The sequence below is a fragment of the Pelophylax lessonae genome, assembly GCF_965119305.1.
Source record: "Pelophylax lessonae genome assembly, chromosome: 2".
In the NCBI taxonomy this organism is placed as follows: domain Eukaryota; kingdom Metazoa; phylum Chordata; class Amphibia; order Anura; family Ranidae; genus Pelophylax; species Pelophylax lessonae.
The window spans coordinates 474,036,632-474,053,659 of record NC_138769.1 but is presented as its reverse complement, the minus strand read 5'-3'; the positions used below and the strand labels follow the sequence as shown (position 1 = coordinate 474,053,659).

Sequence of the window (17,028 nt, the reverse complement as noted above, 5' to 3'; positions counted from 1 at the left end):
AAACCGGCACGGTTTAGGAGATATTTGCAGTGCATGCAGCCGCTCACGCGAGCGGCGCATGCGCTCTGAAGGTCTGGCGGACCTTCAGCTTCCCTTGCCGGGAGCTTGCCGGAAAAAAACCGGCACGGTTTAGGAGATATTTGCAGTGCATGCAGCCGCTCACGCGAGCGGCGCATGCGCTCTGAAGGTCTGGTGGACCTTCAGCTTCCCTTGCCGGGAGCTTGCCGGAAAATGACTACCATGCGCATGCGCGGGAGTGGTCATTGCGGCTCCGGCGAACCTGGAAGAGACGCCGTGGAATCATGTCAGCGCCTGCAGCAGTGTCCGGGGGTCCGTGTCGGGGGTTTCGTTCTAAGGTAAGTATTTCATGAGCTAGTATGCGATGTATACTAGCTCATTATGACTTTGTCTTGCAGTTTTTTTTTTTTTTTTTAGGTTTACAACCGCATTAAAGCAGAGGTGGAACTTCTGGTTTAAGTACTACCGACCTCCTGACATGCCATATTTGGAATGTCATTTTTTTGTGGGGGAGCGGTACCTAGATTTGACAGGTACCCGCTCCCACTTCCGCTCAGGCTGCCTAGGCGGCTCAAGCGGAAGTTTTCCTCCCTCCCTCCCTCCAATCTTCTGGGACCTGTCACAAGTCCCAGAAGATTGCCCGTCCACTCAGGATGCGCAGTGCGTGCCCGGCTGTGAAGCCGCAAGCTGTAACAGTCACTAGTGATGCCAGCGCCGCCGAGAGAGGGAGAGGAGCGAGGCTTTGGGTGGCTGGATCATGGGACAGGTGAGTGTGTGTTTAATAAAAGTCAGCAGATACACTTTTTGTAGCTGACTTTTAATATACACAAAAATGATTGGACCTCCTCTTTAATAAACATATAGCAGAATGAAGTGGCAGTTGTAAGTCTTCCTGTAGACCAGCTGCACTGTGGTAGTAAAAATCCAATTGCAGCCTGATCATTATTATTACACAATAAAAGAGAAATGTGATAGAGCAGTTACTATGGTAACAGCAGAGGCTGTCCCAGTGACAACCAGCATGCCCAGGCTCGCCCCCTTAGCTTCCATTCCAATCCCCCATCTTCCGCCTCTCACCTGCAGCACTTCTGCTATCTGTCACACTAGAGGGCCGTACTACATCACTGACACGGGCCTTACGGAACACTACGTTATCACTAAGCGCCCACCCACCCTTTGCCCTCCTGACGTCACCTGTGCGACGTCCCACTCGGCCTTTGAAAATCCTTACTTACCGTGAAATGGAACGTCTTGTATCAGGCTATGGCCGCTGGGCGCATGGTTTTCACAACATTGGTATAAACAGTCCTTTTTTTATTGGATACTAATACGAAATGCGATCGTATTATGGATGCTGGAAGTATCCATTAACCAAGATGGCGGCGAAGAGCGAATCACGTGACCCGGGTGACAGCTGAGCTTCGGTGACGTTGGGATCCGGATCCCGGAAGAACAGCGGGACGTGATATCGGGGCGAGATAGAGCGCGATGGGATGAGAGAACGCCGCAGAGCCGACCCTTCATGTCACGTGAGCTGATCCGCATGGGGTAATGGTGGGGACACAGTGGTCACCCACGAGCTGTGCCATGGGTAGACTGCTGTGTGATGGGTTGTCTTATGTCTGTGCACGGGCCCCCATCTACTGAGGAGGACATTGGGTTCATGCTTTGTCATTATCATCTGCTGCTTTCCTTTTATACAGTGTCCTGGGTACCATGGTGTATGCAGGATCTCAGCTAATCTCTGTACAGCAGATCAGTGGAAAGATATAGAAATGACATTCTCCTCTTTATACCAATAACTGCAAGCAGTTTGTATCCAGAGGCGATCATCTGTCCTAACTGCAGGTGATTGCTCCATGTGTGTGGCCGCTGTCATTGCTTTCTACAGGCTGAGTGACCGCAACCACCTGCACATCCGGCCACAGGGATACGCTGGATTTATAGCCACAGCTAAGAATTATAATTCTGTGTGAATGAGGCCCAAGGTCTCTTTTATACAAAGGGAAGAGAACTCACTGCTCCAGGTGATTCCAGAAGCCTGATGACACACCTCGGCTCGCCTCCGTGGATAATCAAACATAGAAGAAATGGCTGCACTCCAGGTGTGATCAAAATTCAGGTTTATTGGCTGAACATCACAATGTAATAAATATGGCAAAGGTAGACACGTTTCACACACTAGTATGTGTGCTTAATCATTACATAATGATTAAGCACACATACTAGTGTGTGAAATGCGTCTACCTTTGCCACATTGGGATGTTCAGCCAATAAACCTGAATTTTGATCACACCTGGAGTGCAGCCATTTCTTCTATGTTTGAAGGTCCCTTTTATGCGGGTGTTCTGCCGAAAACTCCAACTTGCCGAGAACTCCAACGTTATTTCTGGTGACTGTACACCAGGAATAATTGGAGATTTCGACCACTTGCCGTTTTCACACAACACCGGCAGCCTTTACACTCCGATTGATGTTAGAATTAGTGGAGATTGTTAGTTCGCCAGATGGTAGTCGCCACCCTGGAGGTGGCTATGTTTTTAGCGGGAGGACTAATAATCTGCACTAATTCTAGCATCTACTGGAGTGTATAGGCTGCAGGTGTTCTGTGAAAACAGAAAGTATTTGAAATCTCCAATTATTCCTGGTGTACGGTCACCGGAAATAACGTTGTTGGAGTTCTCGACAGAACACCGACACTCTGATTGGGTCCACCTAACCGTTTTTGAGGTGGACCTGATCAGGCGCTAAATGGTAATCATTTGGCAGGTGGATGTGCGTCTGTTTGCATCTGATTAATTAGGAGTACATCCAGGTCTGAAAAAAAATGCAAATGAACTGTATATGTTTCTTCATTTTAGACCGAAACATGATCAGAGGTAATCAGATGTAACGTGACTGCAAGCGCACCCAAAGATCTGACATGGGTCTGGAAGGTGCAGTTTTTTTAAAAGTGGAACTTTAGTCAGAAAATGAAGTCCTGTTATAGATCACTTCAGGCTGGCCCCTTTTGCAGGTATAGATATGTAAAACATTAAAAATAAGGGTCTCTACCAGGGATCTCCAAACTACGGCCCTCCAGCTGTTACGCAATTAAACATCCCATGAGGCATTGTAAAACTCTGACATTCACAGACATGATGAGAATTGTAGTTCCTGAACACCTGGAGGGCCATAGTTTGGAGACCCCTGGTCTATACTGTTTAAGATCCAGTAATACACCAGATTACCCTGCTCTGCACATTCTCAGTTGCTCTCCATTTTTAGGCACTGATGAATTCGTAGAGGCCAATTTCTTGACAGCCTTAAAGCAGAAAGAAACCCTCCTATCTTTTACAGCCAAGGAATCTGCTTCTGTTTGATCTGCAACTACCATGGTGCTGCACATGTGATCAGTTATGACATCAACCATTAGAAGGTTTGACAGTTTGGTTGAGGACACAATCAAACGTGACAGTTTTAATTTCCAATATTCCAGGAAAACACAGTAACTGTCTTTTTGAAACCAGTAAAATTGATGGGTTTAGTTCCGCTTTTTGATTTAGTGCTGGGGTTTTGGGCTTCAGTAAAATGACAGCCTCCACCAAGAAGAAACCGGAGCAATGCTGGAGGCAGTTTTCAGCCCACATTTATTTTTTTTTATTATTGTGCTGTGGTTTGTATGTGTCCGTGAGACTTTCTTGTAACCCCGCAATCAACGCATATTTTATAGGTAGAAGGAAACCTGGGGTTTGTTTAAACCTGCCCATTAAGCCCCTCACACCGTTAATATTTTGACCACACCCACTTTTGCCGTACTGCTTATAGCGCATCGTGGGTCGCTTCCTCTCAAGTGTCCCTCATTCTAAAGTTCAAAACTTTGTGAGGTATATAAAGGGGAACTAAACATAATTAGAGTGATATTAAAGAAAAAAAACGTCATACTTGCATGCTCTGTGCAGCGGTTTTGCACAGTGCAACCCCCAACCTCCTCTTCTCCGATCCCCCGCCGGCGCTCCTGGCCCCCCTCCTGTCGAATGCCCCCAGAGCAAGCAGCTTGCTATTAGGGATGCACCGATCCGATATAAGGATCGGATATCGGCGCCGATACTGCCACAATAGCGGGATCGGTAAAATTAACCGATCCACGGGCCGATCCGGTTTTGCTGAGTCTACTTGGTGTAGTAGTAGTATGGGATGGGAGCAGCTACTTCCTGTATAGGTCCAGCTGACAGTGATATCAGATGCACTCCTCCAGTGAATGGAGGAGCCACACACACGAAGCAGCGGCTTTGCTCTGTACTGCAGCCACATACTTTATGTGTGTAGTTCCGGATCGGTACCAGTATCGGTATCGGCAGATACACAATACCAGATAGTGGTATCGGGACAAAAAAAGTCGGATTGGTGCACCCCTACTTGCAATGGGAGTACCCAAGCAGGTGTGCTCCCCAGTCAGGCACGGAAACACAGGTCGGCCCCACCCCCTTTCTCTCCAGGAGGGAGAATTCCCTGGAGAGCTGATTGCTGTTATGCACATTGCTGGATCGAGAGGGAGCTCAGGTAATGCATGAAGGTAAAAAGCCTTCAGCCTTTAGACACACTTTAATAAAAAATAAAACTGCAAGCAGGCAGTTCTTTATCGTAGAAGAGACATGCAATAATAAACACTTACCTGCCTGTCTTCTATTGAATGCACACTGAGCTGAGCACAAGCAGATCTCTGTGCTGGAATGATGGACTTCCATGTGCATGCTTGGAATTATGTCATTCCCGACCAGTCAATCAGAAGACTAAAAACCTAGAAGTAGCCAGCGAGAAGATGACAGCAACTGGCAGGAGATTTCAAGCAGGACTAAACCCATCGATTTAACAGTTTTAAAAAACAGTTACGGGAATGCGAATGGTCATATTTGTTTGTGCTCTCAACCAAACTGTCAAACCATCAAATGTCTTGTGTCATAACTGATCGCATGTGCACTGTGCAGCATCATGGCAGTTGCAAATCAAACAGAAGCTAAGATGTCTGATGTCATGCTGATGCCACGGAAACAAGCCATTTAAGGGATTTACTCAAACAAGTTCTAGAAATATGGTGAGCAATCAGTTTGTGCTGGTATGTGCAGATCTACTCTTTTGAATGGACTGGATATTTCAGCTCATGAGAAACATTGTTCACTCTTCTTAAAGCGGAGTTCCAGCATTTTCACTCACCTGTCCAACGGTCCAGCGATGCGGCCGCCCGAAGCCTCGATCCTCTCCCTCTGCGCCGTCATCACTGCTGTGGGCACCCGGCTGTGACAGTTTGCGGCTTCACAGCCGGGTACGCACTGCGCATGCGCGAGTTGCGCTACGCGCCGTGATTGGCCGGCAATCTTCTGGGACCTTTGACATGTCCCAGAATATTGCAGGGAGGGAGGGGGAGAGGAGAACTTCCGCTCAGGGCGCCGTGGCGCTCAGAGCGGAAGTGGGAGCGGGTACCTGTTAAAACTAGGTACCCGCTTCCCCCCCCCCCACAAGATGACATGCCAAATGTGGCATGTCAGGGGGTTAGGACCACCTAAAGCGGAAGTTCCACTTTTGGGTGGAACTCCGCTTTAACCACTTGCCAATGGCGCTTTAGCAAAAATGACTGCTAAAGCGTGATCGGCCAGTTCTGGGAGGGCGTCATATGACATCCTCACGTGATCGCGTGCCCGCTCTAAAAACAGATCGGGATAAAGACCCAATCACAGCAGCTCTTTACCACCTGACCAGCTGTGTCCAATCTCAACTGATCATGATGTAAACACACTTTCTGTTTATCGGCATTCCTTTCCTCAGGACAGAGACGGTAACCGACTAGTGTGAAAGGGGACATCTGTACTGATTCAGTGTCCTGATTGTCACTGTTGTGCCTGCACTGATAATCAGTGCCTGTCAGTGATGCCCATCAGTGCCCCCTTGTCAGTTCAGTCTATTAGTGCCAATCATTGCTGCCTTATCGGCACACAGGAATAAAGGAGAAAAATTACCTGTTTGCAAAATTTTTTAACAGAAACTAAGAAAAAAAACGTTTTTATTTTTTGTTTTTCAAAATTTTTGGTCTTTTTTTCCCTTTATCAAAAAAAAAAAAACAGCCAAAAGAAAGCTCTATTTGTGTGAAAAAAATGATAAAAATGTCATATGGGTACAGTGCTGCATGACCGCGCAATTGGTAATTAAAGTACGACAGCGTTAAAAGCTGAAAATTGGCCTGGGCAGGAAGGGCGTAAAAGTGCCCAGTAGGTTAAAGGCATAGTCCACTTTTTTTTTTTTTTATTAAATGCACCATAACAAAAAAAAAAATGCTTTGCGCTGTTCAAAGCTTTGCAAGATTGATCAGTGCATCACTGGTGCAGTGTGCACTGTGCACTATTCTGCAGACTATTCCTCCAGGCCAAGAAGGTTTGGACTTTTCTGTTATGGTGCTGAAGGACCTCTCAGTGGACTACAAGAGCTGCACGATTAATCATTACAAAATCACGATCTCGATTCAACCCCCCCTCACGATCTTGGAGCCGGTATAAACACTACTCCGACTTGTCAGGCGACTTGGTCCATGCTGTGCAATGGAACCGTTCTAATCAGAGCGACTCAAGTCGCTCCGACTTAGAAAAAGGTTCCTGCACTACTTTTGGGTGAAGTCGGAGCGACTTGCATTGACTTCTATTATGAGAAGTCGTTTGCAAGCCGCGATGAAGTCGCGCTGCACGGGCGACTTCAAAGTCGGGGCGACTTTGAGTCGCCGCGGTGTGAACCGACTCTAAATCTGGCATTTTCACGATTCATGTAACAAGTGCAGAGCCCTTCTCTGCTCACAGCTGTCAAACTTTGCAGGCTGTTTTTTTTGTTTTTTTTTTTTTTTTTTTTTCACAACATTGCTCAGCGCTGAGATAAAAAGAAAACATTATATCATTTGGTTTGTTTAGATTAAAGAGATTAGTCTGTAAATGAGGTCCGTTTAATCACTTAAAGACCAGGCCTTTTTCTGACACTCGTTGCTTACAAGTTAAAATCAATATGTTTTGCTAGAACATTACTTAGAACCCCCAAATGTTTTATATATATATAATATAATTATTTTAGCAGAGAATAAAATGGCGGTCGTTACAATATTTTATGTCACACTGTATTGTAGCTGTTGTTTTAAAAGCAATTTTTTGGGGAAAAAATATACTTCAATGATTTTAAAAAACGAAACCGTAAAGTTAGCCTAATTTTTTTGTATAATGTGAAAGATGTCACGCCGAGAATTGTGAGAAAATCGTGATCTTTATTTTAAGCAAAAAATTTGTGATTCTCATTTTATCCAGAATGGTGAAGCTCTAGTGAGCAGTATGTGTCGCCACAATGTACTCCATTGAGAGCTACAACTTCACCTGCGACGGCGGAAGAGTGGATTTGTAGTCTTTCCATTCACAGATTCCTGTGAATAGTTGAATGTGAATGAAAGAGATGTGCAGAGCCTGCACAACCAAACTGAATTAAACAGAACAGTGTGCTGTAGGGAGATGAACACGGTGACTCAGGTGGAGGGGGGGGTTCATGGCAGGGAGCTGGGGAACGTCACCATGTTTTACATCACACCCTAAGTATGGGTGTAACAAGAACATTCAGCTGTTCAGTTGATCTGCATTACAGGGAATTTGTATTCATGTTTGGTTACCTTCGATAAGACCATGAATCCTATTCTATTTCCTTTTCATTGATTGCTCTTAATTTATGCGGCAAGTGGTATAGTCGGCTGGCATTCTTTGGTTGAAACATCCCTTGCAGCCCTTTTAATTATTTAGCATGGTCTGAAACAAATGTAATCCATCGCCAAAGCTCTGGATATCATTAACTTGCTACAGACCGACATCTAGTGGGTCATTTTAAATTCACCATGTGTTTTTAATATTTAAGACCTTAATGCCTCGTACACACGCGTCGATAGTTGGCCGTGAATTTTCGGCCAACGTCCGAAAATCTGGTGTGCAGGCTATAAAATTTTTGTTGGCCGTCAACACAACGGCCGATTTTCCGTCAGTCAGTACAGATTTCGGCAGACAAAAATCTGATGAGCAAGACTGGGCATGCTCAGAGAAGAAAAAACACACGGAAAGTAAACCAGCACATGACCTCACTTCTGAAGTTGATTTTTGTTGGGCGAGAAAATTTGTGTGCAGTCTAGGCACATTCCAACCAACAAAACAACACTGGACAAAAGACGGCCGATCGGTCGGCCGATAATCGTTGCGTGTGTACGAAGCATAAGGCTCTGTTCACATCTAGGCGTTGCTATTTTTACAGGCGTTTTTGTAGCATTTTTGTGCAGGCATTTTGAGTTGACTCGTGACCGATTAAAAAAAAAAAAAACAGTAAAACGCTTGTAATCTGCAAAAAAAGAAGCCCATGTACTTTTTTGAGCAATGGGTGTTTTGCTTAACCACTTAAGCCCCGGAAGATTTTACCCCCATTCCGACCAGGGGGGTTTTTGCGATTTTTTTTTTTTTTTTTTTTTTTTTTTTTTTTTTTTTTCTGCGTGATTGCGTGGTCGTGCGACGCTGTACCTAAACGAATTTGACATCCTTTTTTTTTTCCCCACAAACAGCTTTCTTTTGGTGGTATTTGATCACCTGTGCGATTTTTTTTTTTTTTTTTTTTTTTTTTTTTTTTTTTTTTTTTTTGTGCGCTATAAACAAAAAAAGAGCGTAAATTTTGCAAAAATAACAATATTTCTCTTACGTCCTCCGACAGTCGCCGCCTCTTCATATTCGTCACATATGGGGGTATTAGACTTTGCTCCAAAGGAGTAGCTAGGCAACAGAATATGTTAACAATAAAGCTTTAACATATCCCACCCTCAAGGGGTGGTCGCCTCAGTCAATACCCTCCTACTTCCTGCAACCATATCTCAGTTTTAATGTCTAGCTTGTCAGGAGTGGCTGGCTCTCTCTGTGCTGGGACTTTCTGTCCCAGACTCTTTCTTCTTTTTAATATTTTGTTTGAGTTTTTCTCTCTACCTTTATTTAGCTGTTATTTTGTCAGCGTTAGTTAGTTCTTCGGACGAAGAGGATCATGCGGACTGGGTCTCGGGCTGATCCCCCTGGTCGCAGGTCGTGGGTCAGTGGCTTCCCAGTCTGCCATTGAGCGTTCAGCCAGGTAACGCTCCTGGCACAGTGAACGACCCATCCCTGTTCGGTGCAGGGATGATTGGTGAGGTGGCTACCTCACTGGACGCTGTGCGGTTTCTTAACCCCCATTTTGTGCGTCTTGAATTGCGACTCTCCCTGCCTCATGTGCGGCGGCTTGTTCGCCTGTGCGGGTCCCCCACGCCATGTGAGGTAAGTGTATTTATGTGGGGACCTGTCTGTCTGGGGGGGTGTCAGTCTGGGACTGTGTAACCTGCCTCTATTCACACTGCTTGTCTCCCTATCTCTCGGCTGCATGCTATGGGCTGCAAGGGGGGGGGGAGCTGTATGACACTGTGTGTGTCAGACTGGTCGGTGTGAGAAGCTGTGTGCTGTGGGGCATGTTTTTTTGGCATGTTTGGGCACTATACGGCGATCGATGCGGCGATCTGACATGTATTCTGATATTGGAATGTAATGTGTGTTTTAATGCACTGTGGAGCGGCGGTTTCGGCGCCAAACGACGCCATTTTGCCTACACCCGCTCCGGCCGCATGGTTTACATGCATGGCGGCCATTTTCTTGTAGCCTCCATAGGCTTACATAGAAGCGCCCTGGCAGCATCACTTCCTCTTTCCTGGAACACCGATCGAGGCAGCAGCAGCGGCGAGGGTCTCCTCAGGTTTTATCCTTCTGTTCTTGCTATCCATTGCCTGTGTTCAGTTTGCATATTCCCTGTGGGGGTCTCATTGTGCTTGAGTGTGGTGCGGTGGGCTGCGCTTGCCGCGCTTGCTTAAAAGGGGCAGTTAACCCTTGGTTGTCTGGCATTACAGGGGCAATGGATTCTCAGGAGGGCAAATTTCCTACAGTATTGGTGGAAAGCCAGGGGACCGCTGTTTCCCCCCCAGGGGGGGATTTAGCCACTATTGTGGCTGGCCTTGCTGCTCAGGTGCAAATGCTGGTGGCTGCTCAATCTACTAAAAGGCCCAGAGTTGCTCTTTCCTCTGATTCTGAGGGTGAAGGTGATGGGGCTGTTCTGGCAGGGGCCTCCTTATCGGGGTCCCGCTCCTCTCTTGATCTAGTGGGGTCTGAGGTGGAGGCTGAAGTTGAGGGGGTTGATAATTCTCCCCCTGGCTCGCCTGAAGAGCTTGCAATCATGGTTGATAGCTTCCATTAAGCAAACGCTGCGTTTGCAGGACGAAGTGTGTCCCCCCGCTGCCTTGGCGGCTTATGGGACGCAGAGGAAACGCAGGACGCCGCAGGTTTTTCCCTGCAATGCTGATTTTCAGCGCGCTGTTAAGGATCAATGGCGCGATCTGCGCAAGCCTTTTGCGGTACCGAGTAAATTCAAGCTGCGTTATCCTTTTTCGCCTGCCACTGATGAAAGGTGGTGTGTGCCTCCACCAGTGGATCATGCAATTGCGGTTTTGAACAAAGCCACTGCGATTCCTGCAGAGGGTTCCCCTGTTTTCCGTGATGCCACGGATAGGAGATTGGAGTCTCTTGCCCGTCATACTTAATTCTGTTACGGGTTCTATGCTTAAGGCTCTGTTTGCTTCTCTCATGGCGGCCCAGGCGATCGCAAGTTGGACGCAGATGCTTAGGCGCGTCTTAGTGGCCGACTCGGCCTCGCCGGCGACCCTGGATATGGTGGATCAGATCCACCAGGGTGTCATGTATCTGTGTGATGCGGACCTGGACCTGATTCCGTTGGCTGCACGTGTGCACAGCGTGGCGGTGTTGTCTCGCCGCCTGGTCTGGTTGAAATGTTGGTCGGTGGACCAATCTTCACGTAAGACCTTAGCCAATCTGCCTTATGATGGGTCTCGCCTTTTTGGGGAGTCCTTGGATGTGTTGATTAAGGGGATCACCGGGGGTAAGAGCACTCTCTTGCCCCATTTCCCCAAGGCTAAGGGGGCTTCTGGGAAGAAGCATGCTAATTTTCGGCCCCCTCAGGGGTCCTTTCGTGCCTTTCGGCCGCACTACAAGGGCAAACCGTTCAAAGGTCAAGGCTCTCAGAAGAAGCCCTGGTCTGGTAAACAGAAGTCCGGCCAATCCGGACCTGCAGCCCATAACAGTTCGGCCTGAAGGGGCGCCCTCACCCAGTTTTGGGGTGGGGGGACGCTTGCTCGGTTTTCTTCAGCCCTGGTTGGCCCGTGTGCGGGACAGATGGGTTCTGGAAATCGTTCGATCTGGTTACAAGATCGAGTTTCTCTCTCGGCCGGAGAGCAGATTTTTTCCCTCAAATCTTCAACTGTCTCCAGAGCGCTTGCGGGACCTGCACCTGGCGGTGCGGGACCTGAGGGCTCAGGGAGTGGTGGTTCCGGTGCCTCATCGGGACAGGTTTCGGGGGTTTTATTCCAATCTGTTCACCGTGCCCAGAAAGGAGGGCAAAGTTCGTCCGATTCTGGACTTGAAGGCTCTGAACCGCTTTGTGCGGGTTCGCAAGTTCCGCATGGAATCCCTGCGGTCGGTGGTGGCTGCCCTGGCTCCGGGGGAATTCATGGCCTCCATCGATTTGAAGGATGCGTACCTTCACATCCCCATATTCGAGGGTCATCAGAGGTACCTTCGATTTGCCATTGCGGAGGATCACTACCAGTTCGTGGCGTTGCCCTTTGATCTCGCCTCGGCTCCGCGGGTCTTCACCAAGGTGCTTGCACCGGTTCTGGCATTATTGAGGGCCCAGGGCGTTTCTGTCCTGGGGTATCTGGACGACATTCTGGTTCGGTCTGCGACCAGCCAGGGTCTGGAGGAGGACCTGTCTGTCACGATGCAAACTCTACAGGAGTTTGGTTGGACGATAAATTTTCCAAAGTCGACACTGAGTCCGTCGGTTCGTCTCCCCTATCTGGGAATGATACTGGACTCGGTGCAGGCGAAGGTCTTCCTGCCGGAAGACAAACTCAGGACTCTCCGGGAGGAAGTCAGGTCCCTCAGGGACGTTCCGAACTCGTCTCTGCGGACGTGTATGAGATGTCTGGGATTGATGGTCTCGGCCTTCGAGGCGATTCCTTTCGCACAGTTTCACACGCGGGGTCTCCAAGCGGAGATCCTGTCCAGGTGGGACGGGCGACCTCAATCTCTGGATCTTTAGATCTCGTTGAGTCTTCGCACCAGGGAAAACCTTCTGTGGTGGCTCCAGTCCCCGTTGGTGTCCGGGGGCAAGTCGTTTCGTCCGATCTCGTGGACGGTAATCACCACGGATGCCAGCCTGTCGGGCTGGGGTGGAGTTCTGGGCGTTCTGTCCGCTCAGGGGACTTGGTCGGAGGGGGAGTCTTCCCTTCCGATCAACATTCTGGAATTGCGTGCGATAAGTCTCTGTCTTCATCGCTGGACGGACCGGCTGCAGGGTTGCCCGGTTCGGGTGCAGACGGACAATGCCACGGCGGTGGCCTACATCAACCACCAAGGGGGCACCAAGAGTGCCCGAGCGGCTCGAGAAGTGGCCGACATTCTGTCTTGGGCCGAGACTCATGTCCCGGCGATAACGGCGGTTCACATTCCGGGAGTGGAGAACTGGCAGGCGGACTATCTGAGTCGCCAGACCCTGGATCAGGGGGAATGGTCTCTCCATCCGGCTGTCTTCCAGACGTTGTGCGCGAAGTGGGGTCTTCCAGATGTGGACCTGTTCGCGTCTCGCCTCAACAACAAGGTGAAGAGGTTCGTGGCAAGGACGCGCGACCCTCGGGCAGACGCGTCGGACGCGTTAGTGGCCCCGTGGCATCAGTACAGGCTGATGTACGCGTTTCCACCGATTCAGTTGCTGTCCAGGTTCCTTCGCAGGTTACACTCGGAACGCAGCACGGTGATTCTTGTGGCACCGGACTGGCCTCGCCGGTCCTGGTACGCAGACCTCGTGAATCTGGCGGTCGACGCCCCGTGGCGTCTGCCTCTTCGAGACGATCTACTGTCTCAAGGACCGATATACCATCCTGCTTTACAGTCGCTGGCTTTGACGGCCTGGCTGTTGAGACCGAGGTCCTGAAGGAGAGGGGTCTCTCTCCGGAGGTCGTCCATACCTTAATCAATGCGAGGAAATCTTCCTCGGGGAAGGTTTATTACCGTACTTGGAAGGCCTATTTTGCCTGGTGTGAGTCCAGGGGGTTTTCACCCCGCACGTACTCGGTGTCCCGTGTGCTGTCTTTCCTTCAAACGGGTGTTGATCAGCGTTTGGCGCTGGCTACGATAAAGGGTCAGGTGTCTGCTCTGGCCGTTCTGTTTCAACGTCCCGTGGCTTCCAACCCATTGGTTGGCACCTTTATTCAGGGTGTGCGGCATCTGGTTCCCCCGAGGCGGGATCCTCTGCCCCCTTGGGACTTGAATCTCGTTCTATCTGTGTTACAACGTGCTCCTTTTGAACAGATCAGGGAGATCTCGTTGTCTATGTTGTCCAAAAAGGTCGCCTTTTTGGTGGCGATCACTTCGGCTCGCAGAGTGTCGGAGCTGGCGGCTTTGTCCTGCAAGTCTCCGTACCTGGTTATTCATTTGGATAAGGTGGTCTTGCGACCTAATCCTTCTTTTCTTCCGAAACGAGTTTCGGACTTCCATCTTAATGAGGATATTGTCTTGCCTTCGTTGTGCACAAAGCCTAAACATCCGAAGGAGGTGAGATTGCACTCTCTGGATGTTGTTCGGGCGATAAGGGTTTACCTTAAGTCGACTGAGTCTTTTCGAAAGACGGACTCCTTGTTTGTTCTTCCAGAGGGTCCTCGGAAGGGCATGGCGGCTTCGGCCTCTACCATCGCCAAATGGATCAGGCAGACCATTGAACAGGCCTATGCCTTGCAGGGGAAGGTTCCCCCTGTGCCTGTGAAGGCGCACTCGACTAGATCTCTGAGTACGTCTTGGGCCTGTCGTCATGGGGCTTCTGTAGCCCAGGTGTGTAAGGCGGCGACTTGGTCGACCGTGCACACTTTCACAAAATTCTACAAAGTAGATGTTCAGGCATCGGCGGATGCTTCCTTTGGCCGCAAGGTTCTTAGTGCGGCTGTTCCCTAGGGTCCCTTGTTGGGGACTCCTGGCTGTTGGGATAAGTTTTGTATCCCCTGGTTTTTTGTCTTTTCCTGGGTTGTTGCTCCTGTTGAGCACTTGTTTTTTCCTGTTGCCCAGCTGGGTTCCTTCCTTTGGTAAGTTTCCTTCTTTGATGCGGAGACTGCGTTGCCTTTCGGCGCGAATGCGTTTCCCACCCCTCATGTTTGCACTGCTTTGGGACGTCCCCATATGTGACGAATATGAAGAGGCGGCGACTGTCGGAGGACGTAAGAGAAAACGGAATTTTTGTAAAATCTTACCTGTAAAATTCCTTTCTCTGAGTCCTCCGACAGTCGCCGCCCCCGCCCCTCTTTTGGGGTTTGATTGTGTACTCTACTGCTATTCCACTAAAACTGAGATATGGTTGCAGGAAGTAGGAGGGTATTGACTGAGGGGACCACCCCTTGAGGGTGGGATATGTTAAAGCTTTATTGTTAACATATTCTGTTGCCTAGCTACTCCTTCGGAGCAAAGTCTAATACCCCCATATGTGACGAATATGAAGAGGCGGCGACTGTCGGAGGACTCAGAGAAAGGAATTTTACAGGTAAGATTTTACAAAAATTCCGTTTTTTTCACATTTTTTTTTATATGAAATTCCCCCCAAAAAAAATTTAAAAATCAAAGTTTTTTTTTAACATTTTTGGCCAATTTGTTTTCTGCTACATATGTTTGGTAAAAAAAATCGCAAAAAGCGTATTTTGATTGGTTTGGGCAAAAGTTATTGCGTTTACTAACTAAGGGAAAGATTTCTGTCATTTTTGGTGTTTTTTTTTTTTTTAACGCGTAATGGCGGCGATCTGCGATTTTTTTTTTTTTTTTTTTTTTTTTTTTTTTTTTTTTTGCGACATTGCGGCGGACAGATCGGACCCTTGACTGACATTTTTGACACTTTTGGGGTTACCAGTGACATTACTGCAGTAATCAGTGCTATACATATGCACTGTTACTGCAAAATGACACTGGCAGGGAAGGGGTTAACTTTATTGGGGAGGGAGGGGTTAAGTGTGTCCCTAGGGGCGTGCTTTCTACTGTGATTGGCTGTGGCTACTAGTGTAGGAACAGTGATCAACGGTCGTACATAGTAGAACCGTCTGAACACTGTTTCTACACAGGGGAGAATGACAGGCGGCTTGTTTACATCAGCCGCCTGACTTTCTCCCTCTGTACCGACGATCGGCAAGTAACCGGCGGACATCCGGTCCGCCGGTCACATGCACTAACTTCCTGTGAACGAGCCGCGGCGGGCGCGTGCTCGCCCGCTATTGGCTCACAAGGAAGTGACAGGCAAGTGACATATCGGTACGTCACTCTGCCTGGCCGGGGCTGACCGCCGCAGTATATAGTCGTGCTGCGGTCGGCAACCGGTTAAGGCAACACAATGCTCAGATGTGAACAGGAGCCATTGAAATGAACAGGATTTGTCTTGCGCATTTTTTAGAGCTGAGACTTAGAGCAGAAAATCATCCAAAAATGCCTAGATGTGAACGGAGCCTTAAGTATAACTAAAGGCAAAACATTTTTTTAGTTTTGGATGGTGTGGAAAGGGATTAGAAAACCTGTCAGGTTTTTTGCTGTCTGTGCCCTCGTTGAGGAGATTCATCCTCTCTATTTGTCCAATTTACCATTATCAGTGAAAGTAAAAGAAAATCCCAAATTTTGGATTGTCCCCAGAAAAGTAATTGAGTGGAAATCTTCCAATGGGGACATTAGTTCTGATGACCTGGGTATCCCCAAGAGATTTCCTTATCTTGCAGGGATTTTCTCTCACTTTCTGTTTGGCTATGGGACAGGAAGTAAAGGTAAATTTCCCTAATGGGACAAAGATGACAAATAAACCTTTATAGGCGTTCTAACCCTTACTTGTTCTATTCATAAATGGGGGGAAAAAAAGTTTTGCCTATAATTCTTCTTTATTGCAAGGAAGGCACCAGAAAAAAAGCAGCTCAATAAAGAAAAATGCAGTGTCCTATTTATTTTTATTCTCCACTAAGACAACTGTTGACTGGCTAGCCCCAATATCACACTAATAAGTTCAGTTGCCATAGCCATGAAAAGCACACTAAGGTTGGAAGTGGAGATCATGGCATAGACAGATTGCCCAGTTTGTGTCAGTATACCTAGATCCAGTGTCTAGTAGGGAAACCTGGCTTTCACATTCCTTGTAGATGTATGAAGCGAGAGTGGATAAAATGTACATGTACATGGTACACTATTCGCACCAGTAAAAATGTTCAAACTGCAGGGACAGCAATGGGTATGACCCAGTCAGACTGCACTGTCATGCAAGGCCTCTAATTGTATCCGTTTATTATACGTCTCTTAGGCCCTGTTCACATCTGAGCGTTTTTCAGCTCATAAAACCCTCATCTCTAAAGTCTCAAAACGCCCAACAAGCAAAATCCCATTCATTTTAATGGCCCCTGTTCACATATGAGCGTTTTGTCACCGGAAGCAAAAAACGCCTGAAGCTCATAAAAAGTACGAGCCTATTTTTTGGCAGATTACAAGCGTTTTGGTTAGATGTCAATGCCTGCCTCCAAATACCTGCAAAAAAAAACGCCTGAAAACAATGTGATCAGATGTGAATGGAGCCTTAGATTGCAAGCTCTAATGAGCAGGGCCCTCTTGATTCTTACTGTATTAAAGTATAACTAAAGGCAAAACTTGTTTTTGTTTTGGATAGAGTGGAGATGGATTGGAACCCCTGTTAGTTTTTTATTACTGTCTGCACTCCCATTAGGGAGATTCATCCTCTCTATTTGCCCTGTTTTCTTTTACTTTCACTTTCAATAATAATGGTAAATACCTACATTTTTGATTGTCTTCTGGAAAGTAATAAAGGGGAATTCTTCCTATGTTT

The 17,028-nt window shown here is 47.9% G+C and overlaps 1 protein-coding gene across 1 annotated transcript in view; it reads left to right on the top strand.

Annotated features, from left to right (window-relative positions):
• The first annotated feature begins 1,421 nt into the window (after nt 1-1,421).
• Nucleotides 1,422-17,028, top strand: part of ABHD13 (abhydrolase domain containing 13) — a 33,873-nt gene continuing 18,266 nt past the window's right edge. Inside the window, exon 1 of the mRNA XM_082248548.1 lies at nt 1,422-1,547. Coding sequence (XP_082104674.1) covers nt 1,541-1,547 — 7 coding nt within the window. The 5' untranslated portion in view covers nt 1,422-1,540. The remainder of the gene's footprint in view (nt 1,548-17,028) is intronic.